The sequence below is a fragment of the Rattus norvegicus genome, chromosome 1, assembly GCF_021556685.1.
Source record: "Rattus norvegicus strain SHRSP/BbbUtx chromosome 1, alternate assembly SHRSP_T2T, whole genome shotgun sequence".
Classification (NCBI taxonomy): Eukaryota; Metazoa; Chordata; class Mammalia; order Rodentia; family Muridae; genus Rattus; species Rattus norvegicus.
In genome coordinates, this window is record NC_141534.1 from 170,463,276 (window position 1) to 170,486,265 (window position 22,990).

At 36.1% G+C, this 22,990-nt stretch overlaps 2 protein-coding genes across 2 annotated transcripts; both read left to right on the forward strand.

Moving 5' to 3' along the window:
• Positions 1–4,475: 4,475 nt before the first annotated feature.
• Positions 4,476–5,429, forward strand: Or51ab3 (olfactory receptor family 51 subfamily AB member 3). Its single transcript, NM_001000148.1, has one exon. It carries the CDS (start codon positions 4,476–4,478, stop codon positions 5,427–5,429), a length of 954 nt encoding a protein of 317 aa, NP_001000148.1.
• A 14,345-nt stretch (positions 5,430–19,774) lies between these two features.
• Positions 19,775–20,716, forward strand: Or51ah3 (olfactory receptor family 51 subfamily AH member 3). Its single transcript, NM_001000149.1, has one exon. It carries the CDS (start codon positions 19,775–19,777, stop codon positions 20,714–20,716), a length of 942 nt encoding a protein of 313 aa, NP_001000149.1.
• The last annotated feature ends 2,274 nt before the right edge of the window (positions 20,717–22,990 follow it).

Genomic DNA, 22,990 nt, shown 5'->3' on the forward strand with positions numbered 1-22,990 from the left:
CCAAGAAGAGAACAAGTGCAATAATTTTTTTCACATTTAGACAAAACTCAAGAGTAAGACTTTGAACACATGTATCTTCTGACTTATTTTTAAGGTTTTATACATTTTTACAAATCATAAAATAACAGATAAATTATTTAAAGCTTCTGATTAGGAAAAACTGAAATCAAATTGAAAATGAAACTTGTAATTCAGCTAGGTCAATTAAAGTAGTATATTTACTATCGAATATATTTATTTCAATACATCATTCTATATTATTCTCAGAAAAAAGAAACAGGTGTATATACCTCAAAATCATATGAAGTGGCTGTGTATTTTTGACATTAGATAGCACATATGGACATATTTTAAAGATTTCTACAAATTGATTCCTTTCCTATTTAAAAACTAAGGGTTCTTAGACTTTGACCATTATACATTTTCATTTCAAATTGCCTTTCCTACAATAAAGGAAGAAATTGACAGGTGTTCACTTTCTAATAAAATGATACTTATCCATTTCTCCAGTACAATAGGATTGAAAGACATGCTCTACAAGAAAAGCAGCCTCCCCAGATCCCTTGAGGAAAAAATAAATGCAAGCATTTTGACTAGGATAGTTGGAAATTCCCTAAACTTTTAAAATCTCAGTAGAGCTTGTCAGGCACCTGGGAGACCCTATTGTTAGTTTATAAATCAGTATTAAACCTGTGAGGTAAACATTTCCTCTCCATATTGGGTGAAGGGTTCCTGTGTCAGAGAGGAGAGTCTTGGTAACAGATGCTCTTGAACGAGAAGCGGTTGTCTACAGCACAGTGAGTGATGTATTCTGAAAAGAAGTGATAGCATCAACTGAACCCTGAGAAAGTCTATTTAAACAATGCTGTATAAAATAACAACTTCACATTTGCAGTTAATAAAATTTCAAAAAATACCATCATATATATGTATTTCCTATGATAAAAAATAATCAAATCAAAAGAAGCTATATTGTTAAGTTAGAAAATATTTTGTCGGGAAATTATTTTGGAAAATTTTATGTTTAAATAAATAATAATTAGAAATTAAATTATTGATTATTTGTATTTAATGTAATATTTTTTGTATTTGTCAGTACTTTACAAAACCAAAAGTTGATGCCATTAATGCATACTATGTTTTAAAAGCTAAATAGATTGTGTGGGTTTTGTTTGGTTTTGTTTGAATCAGTTTCTCATGAATATTCAGTAAGCATTCATGAGAATTAAATAAACCAATAATTCATTTCATATAGCAACTAAAGCAAATGCAATGGCAAATAAAAAGTGGTACATATATTTAATGGAATATATATTATGGGAAATAAAATATAATGGAAAATACATTTAATTAACATATTCATTTAATTAATCAATATTGATTAATCAATAATTTAATTTTATTTATTTCTTTGCACATAAAGGGAAACTGCATGCTTGGAAAATGCTTCCTTTACACAGAAGTTAACCCCCAAAATTCCTTTCTTTCATATAAATATTGCACTTACACTTTATAATGATGTTTTTTCTTCACACATTTCAAGATATTCATAATAGCTAGTACTTTTCAAAGCCAATTTAAAATTAGCAGTTTAAAAAGAAAGCTCAAGATTTTTTTTGACAGGCAACTCTTTCCAGACTGGGTAGTCTATTTCAACTTCGCCTATGCCCTTTTCTTGTTTTTTTAAATTTTCATGTGGTTGGTAATTTGCCTCTAAAAAGATGAATTCTTATTCAAAAGGTAAGTGAGAACATAAATAATATTACCGTTACATTTGATGATCAAAATATGTATAGTTCTATAAATCTGATTCAACATTCATATATTCCTTAGATTTATTTACATGGTATCAATTGCAATTACTCAGTCTACTGGTGTAGAGCAATTCTAGTTATGAACCAGTAAATATGTTTCAACTTTATCATTGGAATATGGAGAGCTACTAGACACAGAGTTCTAAATAATGATTTTAACTGAAATTTTCTTTCTTTCCTCTTTTCTTTTTTACCATCTTTGTCTATGTTTGAGTATTTCTTCAATCTTTATTTATTTTGTATTTTTCTTTTATCCATTATATATTTAAGCTAAAATGAGTGACTAGAACTGGATGAAATATATGGTCTTAATCTTAGTACTCTCAAAAATATGAATGATTCATAAAGATGATTTACATAAATTAGTTTATAAATGTGTGTAGACCCATATTGTGACATGTGTATATACATGTCTCAATATAGAATCATATAAGTAATTTACGTTTCATAGTATTATCTTATGCTATCATTTTAATGAGTTCAGGTGTATGTATACAAATGTTTTTAATGACATACTAGATTTAATTTATTCTAACATTTTATTGATTTACAAGATAACAAAATTTTATTTTATAATATCTAAAATTAACCTAGATATGTTTTTGTTAAATTGAATTCTCTGACAAAGCAGAAAGAAATCCTAATTGCTTATCTTTTAGAACTGCACTATATCCTTTTTCTCTTGTATTTCATAGGTTTAATCCACATAGCAACATAAAAATGTAAAATCATTATTGCAAATGTAACTAGTAGAAACAAATACAGTTTTATGAAATCAAATTAATAAATTCAATCATTTGAATAAAGTCAAATTTATATGCACTTATAAATATGTCATTGATACTAATTTCTTAGATATTTCAAATAATGTCTCAAAGAAAGCAAAATGTTGTGAAAGAAATTATTAGAATATGAGTCAATGAGGAGAAAATATAATCACAATTCAAAACCTTATGTGTGCAACTAGTGAAGTAGAAATTGGTAACTCTCTATCAGATGATTAGATGATATCCTTTGTTGGAGATAAAATTGTGGTTATCTAAGAATTAAAAATCTTAATCAGACTTTTGCTTGATGACTATGAAAGATACAGAAAAGAATAAATGGTGTAGTCACAGCATTTGGCTTAAAGGAAGGTATAATTTCAAAAACTAATAAGAGAGTATAAATTTAGATTTTATGAACAAAGAGTTTATAAGTGTTAGCCTCTACTGAATGATTTATTCTGTCATTTCTATTTTAAGCCTGCATGATTCAAGTAACAGCATTACTTGAAAAATAGGAGAATCAGCACAGAGAGATAACCAAAGACAAACTCTTCATGCATTGCAGGTATAATTCAAACCTTTTATGAACTTTTCTGAGTTCTTGATCTTATAACCCAACATCAAATAAGCAAGCATTCACAGATGATTATCTCACTCATTTTTTTCTGAAGAAAAACTTAACTGTGCAGATTTAGAAGGGTTTAAATAATAACAAAATAAAACTCCATGTACTGCGTAACGTGTGTCCAAAAAATCTTTAAGTATGGAATGGGTAGGGATATGTATGCAAGACTTTGGGACACTGAATACATAAAGCACTAAAAATAATATTTAAATAAAAATGTTGGAGAGAACACAGATCTCTGTCACTGTGGAATGGGGCAATCTATAAGGGTCTAGGTAGCTGAGAATGTAAGACAAGGAAGTTGTCTTTGATATAAAAAGTTTCCAGTAATGAGAGTCTAGTAATTTCACAGATATGACAGTCATTTCCTTTAATAATCAACTAATAGACAGGATTATTGAAGAAATCACACACACACACACACACACACACACACACACACACACACACACACACACACCACATCAGAGAATATTTAGTGTCATTGAGAAACCATTTTTCTGACAAAGCAATATTGGAATAGGTTTTATTAAGTTAATTAACAGCTGATAGAACATAACAAATTAATAGTAATTTTTAATGTATACAGCCATGGGATCCCAACATTATTCATATATGAGACACCTTCAGTACATTTTTTTTAGCCACAGCCCGTACAATCCATCTCTCCCAGTCTCTGATCAGCAATCTGGCATTTGATTCTATCTTCATGTACATGAGATCAGGCAGCATTCATGTTTTCTATTTCTCTTTTTTTCACATAACAAAAATGATAAATTCTTGCCTTTGTGTCTTTCAGTGATTTCTTCCTTTTAAAATTTAAATGAACAGATATTTTGTAATTTATGCATCCATACAACAGTGAATGTACAATCATTTTCTTCTCAGTTTTTGGCATCATAAATGGTACATATGAATAATTCTATATGTCTTTATGATGGTGCATTTTATTTCTACTAAATTAATAATAGTGCAATCACTGGGTAAATATTCAGTACATCATCAGTCTGTATTTTACTTTAAAAGAAACTGTCAAAACATTTTCCAATAGAGGTGGTACAATTTTATGTCCCATCAATACTTTTTGAAAGTTCTAGTCGTTCCAGTTTCTGTCTAAAATTTGATGACCAAATTTGAAGTCTCCATGTCTTGGTTTTTTCTTTCATGCATTAAAAATATTGTTTTCTTACTGCTCAGTTATCAAGTTTCTGACTTGATATGTCTTTTATAGGTCTGTGAATGCCCTGACTGCTCCACCTACGTCTCATCATGTCAGATTTGAATGCTACTTTGAATTGTCCCACTTTTTCCTTCATTGGTATCCCTGGTCTAGAGGCTGCACATATGTGGATCTCCATCCCCTTCTGTCTCCTGTACCTGGTAGCACTTGGAGGCAATGTTCTTCTCCTCCTTCTGGTTAGAGCAGAGCAAAACCTTCATGAACCCCAATTCTATTTTTTGGCCATGTTAGCCCTCACAGACCTTGGCCTCTCACTGTCAACGATGCCTAGTGTCTTGGCCATCTTCTGGTTTGATATTCATGATGTCGGTCTGGATGCCTGTCTGACACAAATGTTCTTTATTCACACTCTCTCCTCTGTAGAGTCAGGGGTTCTGGTGGCCATGGCTTTTGACCGCTTGGTTGCTATCTGTGCTCCATTAACCTACACCAGAATCCTGAATCACCATACTGTGGTCTGCCTCAGTGGAGCTGCCCTCATACGAGGAGCCACTTTATTGGCCCCTCTGCCATTTTTCCTCAGGACGTTTCCTTTCTGTGGGGCCAATATCCTCTCACACTCCTATTGTTACTACCCAGATATGCTTAACTTGGCCTGCGGCGATGTCACATTCAGCAGCGTCTATGGATTGGTCTGTGTGCTCTGCACATTTGCTGTGGACGCAATCTTCATCTTAGTTTCGTACATGAAGATCTTGGGCACTGTGATGAAACTGGGGATCCAAGATCGAAACTGGAAATCGCTACAAACCTGTGTCTGTCACCTATGCACAGTTCTGGTGTTCTACTTGCCTCTCATCAGCCTTGCAGTACTGCATCGTTACACCCAGGAAACATCTCCGATTCTCTACACCACCATGAGCAATGCCTACCTCCTCATGACCCCACTGCTAAACCCGCTGGTTTATAGCCTCAAATCCAGGCAGATCCAAGCTGCCTTGCGCAAGCGATTTGGAGTGCAACGTGTTGTTGCTGGGGAATGAGGTTTTTCTGTGTATGAAAACCTGCAGTGATTTTAAAAATATCATTCAGGCTCAACTGAGTGCCAAATAGTATTCTGGTCACCATGAGTTCTAACACTAAATAGTATTCATTCCCTCAAATAAGGGGCAAAGGATCAGCAGAAAGCTCTCAAAAGAGCACAAAGATGATTGCGTTTGTTGACTAATGAGCGTATATTTTGGTAGTAATGAGGAAAAATCCTAATTCAAACTTACTGAATACTACCATGACTGAGAAGCTGAAGGATCTAACTCTGTGTCATACATAATTCATGAAGGTCTAGCTACAGAGTTAAATGAAGATAACATGAAAATGGATGATAAGTATGTGATCATATAATTCACAATACCTGATGACAACATAATAATCGTCAATAATATAATTAAAGATACTCTCTGGAAAAATATTTTTTAAACATCTAAGAAGGGGTTATTCTCATTCATTGAGAATTGACACATTACTCAGACCTTGTCTGTTTACAAGTTAAATGTAGGCATTTAAATCTTGCCTTCCAAAACAGAGAAAGAAAAATCAATTATCTCTGATGATCAATAAGCTCGTAACAGCATAACAAAGGTCTGACTCTGTTTTAAGAAACTTTAAAGGCTTACCATGTGGTATTGGTCAGTCCTGAAAACATACATACAATTAACGTTATACAGACTGAGAATGCTGTATGTAGAAATATATAATCATATACATATACATATATGCATGTAACAATGATTAGTGAATAAGGAGGTTATGGCTTTGAACAAAAGCAAGGATGTGTATATGGGAAAGCTTTCAGGAAGGAAAGGGAAGGGGAAAATTCGGTAATTACATTATAATCTGATCAAAGAAAAGAAGTAATAATAATAAGAAAGTTAAGTGAGACTTGAAATAATAGTTGAACTCATTGATCATAAAATTTTTACAATTATGATTGACACATTTACTAGTTAGCAGGAAAAGAAGACACCATTGTCATACAGTTTCCACTCTAGTACTAAAGTCAAGGCAAAGCTTGCAACAATGTAATTGGTGGAGCCTGACCTTGCTTTGACTTAGCATATGAAGGGGAGGAAGACAGTGAGAATCAGGATCAAGAGCTTCTCAGAAGATGGACATTCCATGAGTAAATAATAAAGGACTGAAAATGATCTTCATTTCAAAAGCATTTGCCTGGTTCTGCTCTGTTAGACACTTACTGGCTAGAGGCAGGTATTTTAATAAGCATTGAGTGCACCCTTTCTCTGGGAAAGAGATTATTTAAGAAGCATCAGAAACACAAATAACGGGAACTTCTGTCTGTTTCCATCCCCTCCGGCTCAAGTACATTTCCAGGTTTCCAGAAAACTGACATCAATTTAAATGTTTCTTGTCAGAGTCCAAGGGAAAGGAAGTCTTAGAGGCTATTATGTTAGGGATATACTTGATTTTTGTATACCTTAGCAGTCACATGCCATAAAAAATGTTTTAAGAACAGTTTCTCAAATCTTTTTAAACATGTATCATCCTTTTACATCTTCGATATTATAAAATTAATGAATATTTTATGCCATTAAACATCTGTATTAGTAACTTCATTTAAAAAATATTTTCATTTTCTGATAAGTGTTTTTCTTCTTATATGTATGTACAATACATGAATATCTGATTTCCATAAAAGGGCATCCAATCCCCTGAAATGAAGTTACAAATGATTGTGAGGCACCACATGGGTGCTAAGAACTAAACCTGGATCCTCTACAAGTGCATCACATGTTTTAACCACTAATACATTTCTTCAGTATCAATAACTTATATTAATGTGACAAAAATTTATTTAAATATATTTAATCCATTTGACTGCTTTCAAATAATGTGGGAAATAGTGTACTCTAAAATAACAAGCAATTTTGAACAACTTCATAGTTGACACTATTAATTATTAACAATTGGCTGGGTACCTCTGCAACAGAAGACAAACGAACAGTTCTATAACTAATGCAGCTTAACACATAAGTCATTGATATATTTAGACATTGCTCTTGGTAAAAATTCTGAAATAAAACAGCAGAAAAATAAATTTACCTTTGATTCTGATCAAGAAACTAATTTAATAAATAAAAGGAAGTAAATTCATTAAAATGCATTATAACTACAGTAATACTGTTGTCTTGATTTTACTGAAAACATTTAGCTCATATTTTCTTTTTTTTACTTATCTATACATTTTTTAAATATTTTATTTATTTTATGTATATGATGAGTACACTGTAGCTGTCTTCAGACACACCAGAAGAGGGCATTGGATCCCATTACAGATGGTTGTGAACCACCTTGTGGTTGCTGGGAATTGAACTCAGGACCTCTGGAAGAACAGCCATTGCTCTTAAACACTGAGCCATCTCTCCAGCCCCATAGGCTAGATTTTTTTTTTCATTTCAATAGAAATTTAATTTTTACATAAAAATTTTCTTTTTTTTTAAAATTTTTTTAATTTATTTAATACATAATAATAATTCTTTGGTTTCCCGGTAAACATACCCCTCCCCCCTCCCCTTCCTTATAGGTGTTCCCCTCCCAACCATCCCCCCATTGCCGCCCTCCCCCCATAGTCTAGTTCACTGGGGGTTCAGTCTTAGCAGGACCCAGGGCTTCCCCTTCCACTGGTGCTCTTACTAGGATATTCATTGCTACCTATGAGGTCAGAGTCCAGGATCAGTCCATGCATAGTCTTTAGGTAGTGGCTTAGTCCCTGGAAGCTCTGGTTGCTTGGCATTGTTGTACATATGGGGTCTCGAGCCCCTCCAAGCTCTTCCAGTTCTTTCTCTGATTCCTTCAACGGGGGTCCTATTCTCAGTTTAGTGGTTTGCTGCTGGCATTCGCCTCTGTATTTGCTGTATTCTGGCTGTGTCTCTCAGGAGAGATCTACATCCGGCTCCTGTCGGTCTGCACTTCTTTGCTTCATCCATCTTGTCTAATTGGGTGGCTGTATATGTATGGGCCACATGTGGGGCAGGCTCTGAATGGGAGTTCCTTCAGTCTCTGTTTTAATCTTTGCCTCTCTCTTCCCTGCCAAGGGTATTCTTGTTCCCCTTTTAGAGAAGGAGTGAAGCATTCACATTTTGATCATCCGTCTCGAGTTTCATTTGTTCTAGGCATCTAGGGTAATTCAAGCATTTGGGCTAATAGCCACTTATCAGTGAGTGCATACCATGTATGTCTTTCTGTGTTTGGGTTAGCTCACTCAGGATGATATTTTCCAGTTCCAACCATTTGCCTACGAATTTCATAAAGCCGTTGTTTTTGATAGCTGAGTAATATTCCATTGTGTAGATGTACCATATTTTCTGTATCCATTCCTCTGTTGAAGGGCATCTGGGTTCTTTCCAGCTTCTGGCTATTATAAATAAGGCTGCGATGAACATAGTGGAGCACGTGCCTTTTGTATATGTTGGGGCATCTTTTGGGTATATGCCCAAGAGAGGTATAGCTGGATCCTCAGGCAGTTCAATGTCCAATTTTCTGAGGAACCTCCAGACTGATTTCCAGAATGGTTGTACCAGTCTGCAATCACACCAACAATAGAGGAGTGTTCCTCTTTCTCCGCATCCTCGCCAGCATCTGCTGTCACCTGAGTTTTTGATCTTAGCCATTCTCACTGGTGTGAGGTGAAATCTCAGGGTTGTTTTGATTTGCATTTCCCTTATGACTAAAGATGTTGAACATTTCTTTAGGTGTTTCTCAGCCATTCGGCATTTCTCAGCTGTGAATTCTTTGTTTAGCTCTGAACCCCATTTTTTAATAGGGTTATTTGTCTCCCTGCGGTCTAACTTCTTGAGTTCTTTGTATATTTTGGATATAAGGCCTCTATCTGTTGTAGGATTGGTAAAGATCTTTTCCCAATGTGTTGGTTGCCGATTTGTCCTAACCACGGTGTCCTTTGCCTTACAGAAGCTTTCCAGTTTTATGAGATCCCATTTGTCGATTCTTGATCTTAGAGCATAAGCCATTGGTGTTTTGTTCAGGAAATTTTTTCCAGTGCCCATGTGTTCCAGATGCTTCCCTAGTTTTTCTTCTATAAGTTTGAGTGTATCAGGTTTGATGTGGAGGTCCTTGATCCACTTGGACTTAAGCTTTGTACAGGGTGATAAGCATGGATCGATCTGCATTCTTCTACATGTTGACCTCCAGTTGAACCAGCACCATTTGCTGAAAATGCTATCTTTTTTCCATTGGGTGGTTTTGGCTCTTTTGTCAAAAATCAAGTGACCATAGGTGTGTGGGTTCATTTCTGGGTCTTCAATTCTATTCCATTGTTCTATCTGTCTGTCTCTGTACCAATACCATGCAGTTTTTATCACTATTGCTCTGTAATACTGCTTGAGTTCAGGGATAATGATTCCCCCTGAAGTCCTTTTATTGTTGAGGATAGTTTTAGCTATCCTGGGTTTTTTGTTATTCCAGATGAATTTGCGAATTGTTCTGACTCTTTGAAGAATTAGATTGGTATTTTGATGGGGATTGCATTGAATCTGTAGATCACATTTGGTAAAATGGCCATTTTTACTATATTAATCCTGCCAATCCATGAGCATGGGAGATCTTTCCATCTTCTGAGGTCTTCTTCAATTTCTTTCTTCAGTTTCTTGAAGTTCTTATTGTACAGATCTTTTACTTGCTTGGTTAAAGTCACACCGAGGTACTTTATATTATTTGGGTCTATTATGAAGGGTGTCGTTTCCCTAATTTCTTTCTCGGCTTGTTTCTCTTTTGTGTAGAGGAAGGCTACTGATTTATTTGAGTTAATTTTATACCCAGCCACTTTGCTGAAGTTGTTTATCAGCTTTAGTAGTTCTCTGGTGGAATTTTTGGGATCACTTAAATAAACTATCATATCATCTGCAAATAGTGATATTTTGACTTCTTCTTTTCCGATCTGTATCCCCTTGACCTCCTTTTGTTGTCTGATTGCTCTGGCTAGAACTTCAAGAACTATATTGAATAAGTAGGGAGAGAGTGGGCAGCCTTGTCTAGTCCCTGATTTTAGTGGGATTGCTTCAAGTTTCTCTCCATTTAGTTTAATGTTAGCAACTGGTTTGCTGTATATGGCTTTTACTATGTTTAGGTATGGGCCTTGAATTCCTATTCTTTCCAGGACTTTTATCATGAAGGGGTGTTGAATTTTGTCAAATGCTTTCTCAGCATCTAATGAAATGCTCATGCAGTTTTGTTCTTTCAGTTTGTTTATATAATGGATCACGTTGATGGTTTTCCGTATATTAAACCATCCCTGCATGCCTGGGATGAAGCCTACTTGATCATGGTGGATGATTGTTTTAATGTGCTCTTGGATTCGGTTTGCCAGAATTTTATTGAGTATTTTTGCGTCGATATTCATAAGGGAAATTGGTCTGAAGTTCTCTTTCTTTGTTGGGTCTTTGTGTGGTTTAGGTATAAGAGTAATTGTGGCTTCATAGAAGGAATTCAGGAGTGATCCATCTGTTTCAATTTTGTGGTATAGTTTGGATAATATTGGTATGAGGTCTTCTATGAAGGTTTGATAGAATTCTGCACTAAACCCGTCTGGACCTGGGCTCTTTTTGATTGGGAGACCTTTAATGACTGCTTCTATTTCCTTAGTAGTTATGGGGTTGTTTAACTGGTTTATCTGTTCCTGATTTAACTTCGATACCTGATATTTGTCTAGGAAATTGTCCATTTCCTGTAGATTTTCAAGTTTTGTTGAATATAGGCTTTTATACTAAGATCTGATGATTTTTTGAATTTCCTCTGAATCTGTAGTTATGTCTCCCTTTTCATTTCTGATTTTGTTAATTTGGACACACTCTCTGGGTCCTCTCATTAGTCTGGCTAAGGGTTTATCCATCTTGTTGATTTTCTCAAAGAACCAACTTTTGGTTCTGTTGATTCTTTCTATGGTCCTTTTTGTTTCTACTTGGTTGATTTCAGCTCTGAGTTTGATTATTTCCTGCCTTCTACTCCTCCTGGGTGTATTTGCTTCTTTTTGTTCTAGAGCTTTTAGGTGTGCTGTCAAGCTGCTGACATATGCTCTTTCCTGTTTCTTTCTGCAGGCACTCAGCGCTATGAGTTTTCCTCTTAGCACAGCTTTCATTGTGTCCCATAAGTTTGAGTATGTTGTACCTTCATTTTCATTAAATTCTAAAAAGTTTTTAATTTCTTTCTTTATTTCTTCCTTGACTAGGTTATCATTGAGTAGAGCATTGTTCAATTTCCACGTATATGTGGGCATTCTTCCCTTATTGTTATTGAAGACCAGTTTTAGGCCGTGGTGGTCTGATAGCACGCATGGGATTATTTCTATCTTTCTGTTCCTGTTGAGGCCCGTTTTTTGACCAACTATATGGTCAATTTTGGAGAAAGTACCATGCGGAGCTGAGAAGAAGGTATATCCTTTTGCTTTAGGATAGAATGTTCTATAAATATCTGTTACGTCCATTTGGCTCATGACTTCTCTTAGTCTGTCTACGTCTCTGTGTAATTTCTGTTTCCATGATCTGTCCATTGATGAGAGTGGGGTGTTGAAATCTCGCACTATTATTGTGTGAGGTGCAATGTGTGTTTTGAGCTTTAGTAAGGTTTCTTTTACGTATGTAGGTGCCCTTGTATTTGGGGCATAGATATTTAGGATTGAGAGTTCATCTTGGTTGATTTTCCCTTTGATGAATATGAAGTGTCCTTCCTTATCTTTCTTGATGACTTTTAATTGAAAATTGATTTTATTTGATATTAGAATGGCTACTCCAGCTTGCTTCTTCTGACCATTTGCTTGGAAAGTTGTTTTCCAGCCTTTCACCCTGAGGTAGTGTCTGTCTTTGTCTCTGAGGTGTGTTTCCAGTAGGCAGCAGAATGCAGGGTCCTCGTTGCGTATCCAGTTTGTTAATCTATGTCTTTTTATTGGGGAGTTGAGGCCATTGATGTTGAGAGATATTAAGGAATAGTGATTATTGCTTCCTGTTATATTCATATTTGGATGTGAGGTTATGTTTGTGTGCTTTTCTTCTCTTTGTTTTCTTGCCAAGACGATTAGTTTCTTGCTTCTTCTAGGGTATAGCTTGTCTCCTTATGTTGGGCTTTACCCTTTATTATCCTTTGTAGTGCTGGATTTGTAGAAAGATATTGTGTAAATTTGTCTTTGTCATGGAATATTTTGGTTTCTCCATCTATGTTAATTGAGAGTTTTGCAGGATACAGTAACCTGGGCTGGCACTTGTGTTCTCTTAAGGTCTGTATGACATCTGTCCAGGATCTTCTGGCCTTCATAGTTTTTGGCGAAAAGTCTGGTGTGATTCTGATAGGTCTGCCTTTATATGTTACTTGACCTTTTTCCCTTACTGCTTTTAATATTCTTTCTTTATTTTGTGCGTTTGGTGTTTTGACTATTATGTGACAGGAGGTGTTTCTTTTCTGGTCCAATCTATTTGGAGTTCTGTAGGCTTCTTGTATGCCTATGGGTATCTCTTTTTTTAGGTTAGGGAAGTTTTCTTCTATGATTTTGTTGAAGATATTTACTGGTCCTTTGAGCTGGGAGTCTTCACTCTCTTCTATACCTATTATCCTTAGGTTTGATCTTCTCATTGAGTCCTGGATTTCCTGTATGTTTTGGACCAGTAGCTTTTTCCGCTTTACACTATCTTTGACAGTTGAGTCAATGATTTCTAGGGAATCTTCTGCTCCCGAGATTCTCTCTTCCATCTCTTGTATTCTGTTGGTGAGGCTTCTATCTACAGCTCCTTGTCTCTTCTTTTGATTTTCTATATCCAGGGTTGTTTCCATGTGTTCTTTCTTGATTGCTTCTATTTCCATTTTTAATTCCTTCAACTGTTTGATTGTGTTTTCCTGGAATTCTTTCAGGCATTTTTGCGATTCTTCTCTGTAGGCTTCTACTTGTTCTCTAAGGGAGTTCTTCACGTCTTTCTTGAAGGCCTCTAGCATCATGATCAAATATGATTTTGAAACTAGATCTTGCTTTTCTGGTGTGTTTGGATATTCCATGTTTATTTTGGTGGGAGAATTGGGCTCCGATGATTCCATGTAGTCTTGGTTTCTGTTGCTTGGGTTCCTGCGCTTGCCTCCTGCCATCAGATTATCTCTAGTGTTACTTTGTTCTGCTATTTCTGACAGTAGCTAGACTGTCCTATAAGCCTGTGTGTCAGGAGTGCTGTAGACCTGTTTTCCTGTTTTCTTTCAGCCAGTTATGGGGACAGAGTGTTCTGCTTTCGGGCTTGTAGTTTTTCCTCTCTACAGGTCTTTAGCTGTTCCTGTGGGCCTGTGTCTTGAGTTCACCAGGCAGGTCACTTGCAGGGGAAAAGTTGGTCCTACCTGAGGTTCCGAGGCTCAAGTGTGCTCGTGGGGTACTGCCTAAGTCCTCTCCGCGGCGGCAGCAACCGGGAAGATCTGCGCCGCTCTTTCCGGGAGCCTCCGTGCACCAGGGTTCCAGATGGCGTTTGGTGTTTTCCTCTGGCGTCTGGATGTGCGCAGAGTGCAGTCTCTTCTGGTTTCCCAGGCGTGTCTGCCTCTCTGTAGGTTTAGCTCTCCCTCCCACGGGATTTGGGTGCAGAGAACTGTTTATCCGGTCTGTTTCCTTCAGATTCCGGCGGTGTCTCAGGCGCAGGGGTCCTGCCGCTCCTGGGCCCTCCCCTACGGGAACCCAGAGGCCTTATACAGTTTCCTCTTGGGCCAGGGATGTGGGCAGGGGTGGGCAGTGTTGGTGGTCTCCTCCGCTCTGCAGCCTCAGGAGTGCCCACCTGACCAGGCGGTGAGGTCTCTCTCCCACGGGGTTTGGGAGCAGAGAGCTGCTGCGGGCCGGGATCCGCGGGTGTGGGACTTCCGGTAAACACAGGAAGTGCCCGGTCTCAGAGGAATTCTGCCTCTGTGTGTCCTGAGTTCACCAGGCAGGTCACTTGCAGGGGAAAAGTTGGTCCTACCTGAGGTTCCGAGGCTCAAGTGTGCTCGTGGGGTACTGCCTAAGACCTCTCCGCGGAGGCAGCAACCGAGGAGATCTGCGCCGCTCTTTCCGGGAGCCTCCGTGCACCAGGGTTCCAGATGGCGTTTGGTGTTTTCCTCTGGCGTCTGGATGTGCGCAGAGTGCAGTCTCTTCTGGTTTCCCAGGCGTGTCTGCCTCTCTGTCTAGCTCATATTTTCATTATTGAGCATATTTTGTGTAATTTCAAAGAATTACTTTTAGTAATAGGATTTATCTTCATTTTCTTAACTATCTTTTCTAAGAACCATACTTCTTAAAACAGTTACAATATGTACAGTATCTGATATAAGAATATTGTCTAAAAAGATGTTTTATATTTCACAATATAGTCTTGACTATTAACTCTTGGCATTAAATTAACTTTTTAAATATGGATATTATGTTTTATCAGCAAGATTTGTTGAAAAGATCAGCATTTACCCATTTTGTTGTAATTTTTTAAAAAAATTCAACTTATTTGGTTATTTATCTATTTTGTTCATGTGGAGGTTAGAGGCTAACAAGCAGTTCTTGATTTTTCCTTCCAGCATTTGGGTTTCAGAAATGGAACTCATGTCCTCAGGCTCTGATGAAATCATCTTTATCAGCTAAGCCTTCTTGCCTATTCTTTTTTATAAAAGAAGTCAAACACTTTCCTTTTGTATGTGTATAGATTTTTCTAAGCGTGTAGTTGCCTCCTCATATTCTTTGTTATTCTACTGAATAACAAACACATTATAAGATTTACCAATTAATTAGATGATAATGTTTTTATCCCTAATTAATGATACAAAATTGATATTTATTATGACATCTCTAGAGATTAGACCTCATCTAACCTTGGCTCTCATTTTCCTATCATTACTAACAAAATTGAAACTTTTTTAGTTTTAAATGTTTGCTTTCTCTTGACAGTAGTCTCAGAATATGATTAGTTTGTTTTAATTAATAACCCTATTGCTGATCATCCTTAACCAAATCATGTCTTACTTCATTATTTATTGTAAAAACTGTTGAAATAGGGGTGTGTGTGTGTGCGTGTGTGTGTGTGTGTGTGCATGTGTGTGTGTGTGTGTGTGTGTGTTCATCTGTATGTTTTAGTAACAAGTAAAAAGAGAAGTGGAGAAAGAAATAGAGAGAGGGAGAGGGAAGAAGAGAGGAGGAGAGAGGTTGTATGCAATGCCTTTGGGAACATTAGCTTATATAATAAATACTCCATTGACAATTCTGAGAGAAGTGAAGTGCAAGCCTCATTCAACTTCTCCAGTCACAGATACCGAGGTAAATGGAAGCTTGGTGTTCTTGGGACTCTACCTAGGATATGGATGTAGAATAGACAATAAGAAAACAGAATATAAATATAATGATCAGACTTTTTTTTCATTCACACTGAAGAGCTCTTTTACATTAAGACATAGCATTATTGGGTGGGTCTTAGTTTATTCTGATTAATATTTATGCATTTATAGAGAGGAAGACTTAAACATTATTGGACAAAAATTGCTAAGCACAGTATGACAATCTGATGGTAAACAATGATTTAAAACCATACTGAAACTCTTCAAAATAAAGGTTGAGATCATTCACTCTTAGTCTCATAAGCAAATACATCCCAATCCTGGTTTGTCCATGGGAAGCTAAACTATGCTTATCATGTGTGCCTTTTCATGTAGTTTTTCCCACTTATTTTCTAAAGAACACAAAAAAATGGATTTAAATAAAGGAAAATGAAGTTACATCATTGACTTTTCTTTAAAACCTTTGGTAAGTGAAAAGATTATTACAATGTCGTCTTTGTAATATATGCAGCATTGTCTTGGCATAATCTCAGTCTTTCTCTGCCTCCTAACAGCCACTCTTTGATCAGTTGAGTTATCTTTCAGCTTTTCTCTTCCTCATGCCCTTGGCCTTGTTTTCTCACTTAATTATCTGGAATTCATTTCTCTGTGTATGTTCCTTCTGACTTACCAGTTTCTTTCACAAACTTGCATCACTGTCCTCTATACTTAGTATATTCTAAGACCATAATCACATAAGCCCAGGAAAATGTTTTCTTCTGTGTAAATGCCTATACAATGTTGAACTTCAATTTACTTTTTTCCTCAAGGATTTTTTAAACCTTTTATGATAAAGTTGAGAATAGGTCACTTAGTTCACTTTCTAAAAATATTAATGTGATTATATAGCTGTATGTCATGGCAAGTTTTAAAATAAATATGAATTCTATTGTAAACAAAAATGTTTAATAGATGTACCCTAAGTGCATAGAAAAATGCCTCTATATAGTTTGTTCAAGAAATATGCAATTAATTACTGGATTGATGAAGACATGGATGTCATAAGACAGCTGTCAATCTTAGGGTGCTTGAATGACGTTGCCTTTAGACTGACATTCATTCTGATCAAGCCTTGCCTTCATAGGTTCTTTAAGAAAGAGACATCCACTTCCCTCTTTCCATTCAACACGTGCCTAGGAAAGACGACAGGAGAGGACAGGCAAGAAGAAAGGAAAGTGAAACTGTCACACGGTAGCTATACTTAATGAATAGAATTTTAATTACTCCAGCTCTGACTCTATTTTCTCTTCTTGCTCTCTCCAGTTTTGTCTGTTCCTCTCTGAACTTGGGAGCTCTCTAAGGTTCTGTGGAACCAACAGCTTATGTTTTAGTGAAAATTTTGTCATCGTTCCTGAACAGTTGCTTTTGTCTCTTACCTAGTTATTTTCTCCCTCGTAGAAAGGTATAGAACTTAATCTTTAAATGAACAAACAACAAACATTTTAGTGTAATTTTAATTAATTTTTGTTTTATTGAAAATGCGAAGAGAAACTTGACATTTATCCTACAGTAAAGAAGAAACTAAAAAGGTACATAGAGACAATATTCTTGATTTGATATTTTCTATAATGTTATCTTAAAATGTACTTAGTATTTTTTTTGAATAAAGGAATATTTATTTTCGGTGAGAATGTAAACTATTAGAACCACTATATAAATTGGTGTGGTGGTTCCTCAAAAATCTGATAAAAGATCTGCCACACAATTCAGATATAACCATCTTGAGCCTACGTCTTAAGGACTCTACATATTACTACAAATTGTATTAACAGGTATACATTTCACTTGTCCAGTTCAACACTTTTAGATACTAAAAAATTACCTTGTTAAAATTATGGGTTTTTTCAATAACATTGTATATTCTATCCCCAAATGTCTTTTTAATTCTCTCTTTCTCTTAAAAGGCCTTCTTTTTTCTGTTGAAAATAGGTTCTTCTCTCATACAATATATCCCTACCATATTTTTCCCTCTCACTACACCTCCTAGCTCCCCATCATCCTCCTCTCTTCTCTCTACTGGATCCACTCCCAACCTGTTTTTCTTCAGAAAGGAACAGGCTTCCAAAAGACAACATCCAAACCTGATAACCCAAAACATAGTAAGACAAGGCAAAAGCCCAGTACATTGAAGCTGGACAAAGCAACCCAGGGGGAAGCAAAAAAGTCAGAGATATACTAGCCCACTGTCAGAAGTCCCACAAAAACACTGAGCTAACAGCCATAGCACAGATGCAGAGGACCTGATTCAGTCAATGCTGTTTCAGTCTCCAAGATCCCATATGGGGCCTGCCTAATTTATTCTGTGCTGGGTTTTTGTTGTTGTTTTTTTAATTCTATTATTTAATTCAAAGATCAAGTAAAAATTCGAGATTAATTAAAATACTAATCGGCAGCAATAGATCTAATTAATGTAGGTTAGTTATGATGAATTACAGATAGGAAGATTAATAAAGATTATTAGATGGGCATATCACAAAAACACTTGTGGTATCTAACTGTATTGAGAGTATGACTTTAGTTTCAGAGATTTTAAATTTAAAGTTTTCTGAAGGTAATGTTAGAGATTAAGATGAAAATATGTATTTAAAAACATCCAGAAGCAAAGAATAAAAATAATTAGTGATGGAGGAGGAGGAATTGATTGAAACTGATACTAGTCATTTTTTTAATGTCCATAGAAAAAGATATTTAAAAATATAGAAGAATAATTCACAAAAGTATAGACGTTTCACAAGCATTTATTTTTTCTAGAAATAAAGGAAGATAAGTTTTCACAGAAAAACAATATTTTAGATGGTCCATTATTTTTAAACAACCAAAGAGGCAGAGAGGGGAAATATATCCACAAGTGACATGAACCTAGTTTGTAAGCTTCTAATTATTTATCAATAATTATTAGGTATTATATTGAAATTATTGGAATTAATATATGGAATGCTAACAGGTCTCATATTTATATTTCTACCATAGAAGAAGAACATATAATAAAGACAGTAAAATGACACATGTTAAATTATTATATATGTAGTCAAAAATAAAGAAATATAAATATGTTTATAATAAATATTATGTATTCTGATACATTTAAATATGTTTACATAATACTTTTAAAGATACAACAGAGACATAGAATCATCATGTATTTAGAACAGGAATATATCTAAATACACAAATGTGTGCTTGTGGGGAGCAGAAAAGAAAGAGCCAAGGCTTGTTTCAACTCAGATTTCATCTATAGTGAGAAGACAGAGGCACTGGATACTCTGCCATCAAGGGCAACTGCTTCTGTTTTTATAACATTGTATGTCCATTAACATATATGTGTGCCACCATACAGAAGCACACACATAGAATTTCAAGGGTGACAGTATATGTCCTGCTGTATCACTCTCCACAATGCTCTCTTGAAACAGAGTCTCTCGCAGAACCTGCAGATTGGCTTATAGCCAGTAAGTCCCATTGATCTCCCTTCTCTCTCTGACCCGGCAGTGCAGGGATTACAGACACCTGCCACCATACTCTATTTTTTGCATTGTTCTAGAATTTGTACTGGTCCTGTGCACGCAGAGCAAATGCTCTTACCCACTTAGCAATCCCATGTTTGTTTTGTTTCTTTGTTTTAATTTGTTAGGACTTTGAAACTGATTTTTGTTTTTTATGTACTACTACTTATGCTTGCCAACCCATGGTGCTCATTCTAGGCTCTTGAATCCAGCTTGTTCGGGAATGGACTGAAAACAAAAAGAACTGTTTATTTTCACTGCCATGTTAACTGGCTCTTCACTACATGAAGATTAGTGATGAAAAGCATTTAAAGTACCCCCAAGGCAATATTCAGGAAAACATTCGTTCCTTGCTGTAACTGTTAACGTCATTTTACTCCCAATATGACTATTCTCCACAGGTGATGTCTACCACATTCGTTAGAATTTTTTGACTCTGACATTTAACTTTCTCTTTTTTCTAGGGTTCAGTGTCAGAGAAACTACTTTGCACAGCGATTCTCACAGTTTCCATGTCTGAATTTAATACCACATTTCAACCTTATGTCTTCATCCTCACTGGCCTCAGAGGGCTGGTGGGTGCCCGCCTATGGCTGGGACCACTCCTGAGCCTAATGTACATCACCACATTGGCAGGGAACTGTACTGTAATTTACTTAGTGAGGACTGAAAGGAGTCTGCAGGAGCCCCAGTACCATTTTTTGTCTATGTTGGCTGGGGCTGACATTGTTCTGTCTGTCTCCACGCTGTTCTCGGTGCTAAAAGTTTTTATCTTCGACTTCTATGAAATTGCATTTGATAGTTGTCTTGCTCAGCTCTTCTTCATCCATGCATCTTCTTCCATGGGCTCGGGAATCTTGTTAGCTATGGCTTTTGACCGCTTTGTGGCCATCAGTCACCCACTGCAATATACGACTATACTAACCAGCTCACGAGTCACCAAGATGGGGCTGGCAGCTTTTCTGAGGGGTGTGGCACTCATGATGCCCTTACCTATTCTGCTCAAGAGGCTACCATTCTGCAAGGGGCAGATGCTGTCCTACTCCTACTGTATCCACCCAAATGTCATGAAACTAGCTTGTGGCCAAGTCAAGATCAATATTTTCTATGGGCTTGTTTTGGTTATATTTTCCTTTGGGGTGGACTTTCTGCTCATAGCCATCTCTTATGCTCTGATATTCCAAGCAGTTATGGGGATCGCTTCCAGAGAAGGTCAGATGAAGGCGCTCAATACTTGTTTGTCTCACATCTTCATTGTCTTTATTTACTACGGTCCTTTGCTGGCAATAACTGTGATGCATCGGATCAGCCACAGAAGTTCTCCAGTAGCACATGCAGTCCTGGGAAACATCTATCTCTTTATGCCCCCGATGTTCAACCCAATAGTATATAGCCTGAAGACCAAGCAGATTCGTTCTGCCCTGAGAAAATCTTTGAAGATCCAGAGAAGATGAACAATTCAGAAAATTAATGACAATTTTAATGAAGAAAAGTACAATTTTCAATTTCACAATTAACACGATTGCTTATTTTACTGTATTTTTACATCTGGGATGTATATATATATATATGTATATATATATATATATATATATGAAAATAAGGTAAAATGTTGAAATTACAACTTTTACAAATAAAGACATTGCATTTATATAATCCTGAGTTTTATTTCCTTCTATACTTCTTCATGAATGATTTGATAGACTTTACTAACTGAACGGTAAAAAGTAGTTCTTGATTAGATATTTTGCTAGGTTCTATTCATGGGTACTGCATTTTTATAGTTCCAAATGAGGGTTATAACTAAATAATTCCATAAAATATTCAGAAACTTCATCTAATCCCCAGTCCCATTTCTTCACTTTCTGCTTAGTCTTCTTTCCTCTGCCTCTTACTCTGTTTTATTTTCTAAAATATCCTCTCTCTTTCTTGCACTATTTCCATGAAACAAAATTCATATCCACCGTCAACCCTTTGACCATCCATCCTTGTCACAGAGTGTGGATTAGTTTGTATATATCTTCCTCAAAATACTCCTGGATCTGTGTTCACATCCATTTAGAGGAACAAACCATTTATTCTGACTTCCTATGGCTCACCTAGTTACCTAGTTTTGTGTCTTTCATTTGCTCCAGTTACAGAAAAACTGGATCGTCACTTTGAGGAGCTGGTTTGCGATCTTCAGATGGGCATGGCCGTATGCATGTGTTTTTCTTAGCAATAGACTTCAACTGCATGAAAACCAGGGTTAAATCCACAAACTTCTTCGAATGCACTTTTCCTCCCAAAATTCCCACTGTACCTAAGGGATGACTATATTTTTTGTTTCCAGGGTGAAGATTAATATCATTATCTGTACACACTTTTAAATTCCTTTTTCATTAGTATCATTCACTAGTATTTCTTAAATTTACCTTAAATGCTTTCACTTTTCTACATCTGAATGTTAGCTTCCCTCATACATTCTAGATGCCTTTTCTCATGTAATGCGGAACTGAATTCCATACTTCTAACCTCACCTGTAGTTAAAAATGATGTGCACTGTGTTATGTTAAAGGCACATTGACCCTCTGGAATTAACCCAAAGGAGTTTATTACCATGGAAGGCAAGTGGGGGGTGGAGTGGGACTGCAAAAGCAGCTGCAGCAAACAGAAGCAGGAAGACAGGAACAAAGACACAGAGATGCGTAAGAGGGCGTGTTTTGTAGGAGTGAGTTTTAAAGGGAAAGGGGGAGTCTGTGCTAAGGTGGCTTGGCAAGTCCTGTTGGACATAGTAACCAAATAATGAAATTTGATTATTGGACCTTAGTGTTTTGTCTCAGTGGCCTAGTAAGGGAATAGACCTGGGGTGGGGGTAGCTTTAGGAAATTAACATATTTAAGGAAGGGGAGGAAAAGAAGTAAAAGTGCAAAACCTTGCATGCAATGTGTGTCATGCCTAGGCCTGTGTTTGCCTTAAATTGGGACTGTTAGAGCCCCTTTATTACATAAAAGTTTTTTTAAATAATTATGATTGCATTAAATCTTTATTATTACTTTAGCAGCACTATATATGTTTTTTGGCTTTGGCTTATGACTGATGCAATTTTTTTTCTCTTTCCTCAATAAATTACTTGATCATACTTTAAAATTTGAGCTCATGATAGACATCTACAACTGCTGAGAATTCCATCAAAATGCCATTGAAAAGAACTCACTGTTGGCCCAGTGATTCCAGAGTTGGAATAGTCATTCAAGATTCAACCCTGAATCATTTTGACTTAATGCTGTCTCTAGATAGATACTATCAGAACTTAATTGAAACAAAGGACACTCAGCTATTCCATTGGAAAATTACTTGGTAGCTGGGAAAATATATGTCAGATAACAGAATTTTCTATGTTGCATTATATGATTATTCAAGAATTAAGGGAAGAATTTTAAGTGGGTTTTTCATATATTCTATGATCATGTATATGAGGTATAAGAGAAAGAGAAAGTGAAGAATATTACAAAATATAATAAAAATAATAACAAAACAAATATCCTTTATACTAGACTTCAATTATAAAACTACAATAGTAACCAAAAAACTGTATAATTTCCAAATATGTATATGGAATTATTTCCTAATAGATACTCAGTATAATTGTATTATGGGGGTGCTATCAGAATAAGAGCAGCTGTCTATCCCAAGCAAAGTATTTCAGTGGCCTACTAAATTTATTAAAGTCAACAAATTTAAGTAAA

Bases quoted from the DNA above. Each gene is read 5' to 3' on its own strand.
- Or51ah3 (NM_001000149.1), top strand. From the start codon at position 19,775: ATGTCTGAATTTAATACCACATTTCAACCTTATGTCTTCATCCTCACT.
- Or51ab3 (NM_001000148.1), top strand. From the start codon at position 4,476: ATGTCAGATTTGAATGCTACTTTGAATTGTCCCACTTTTTCCTTCATT.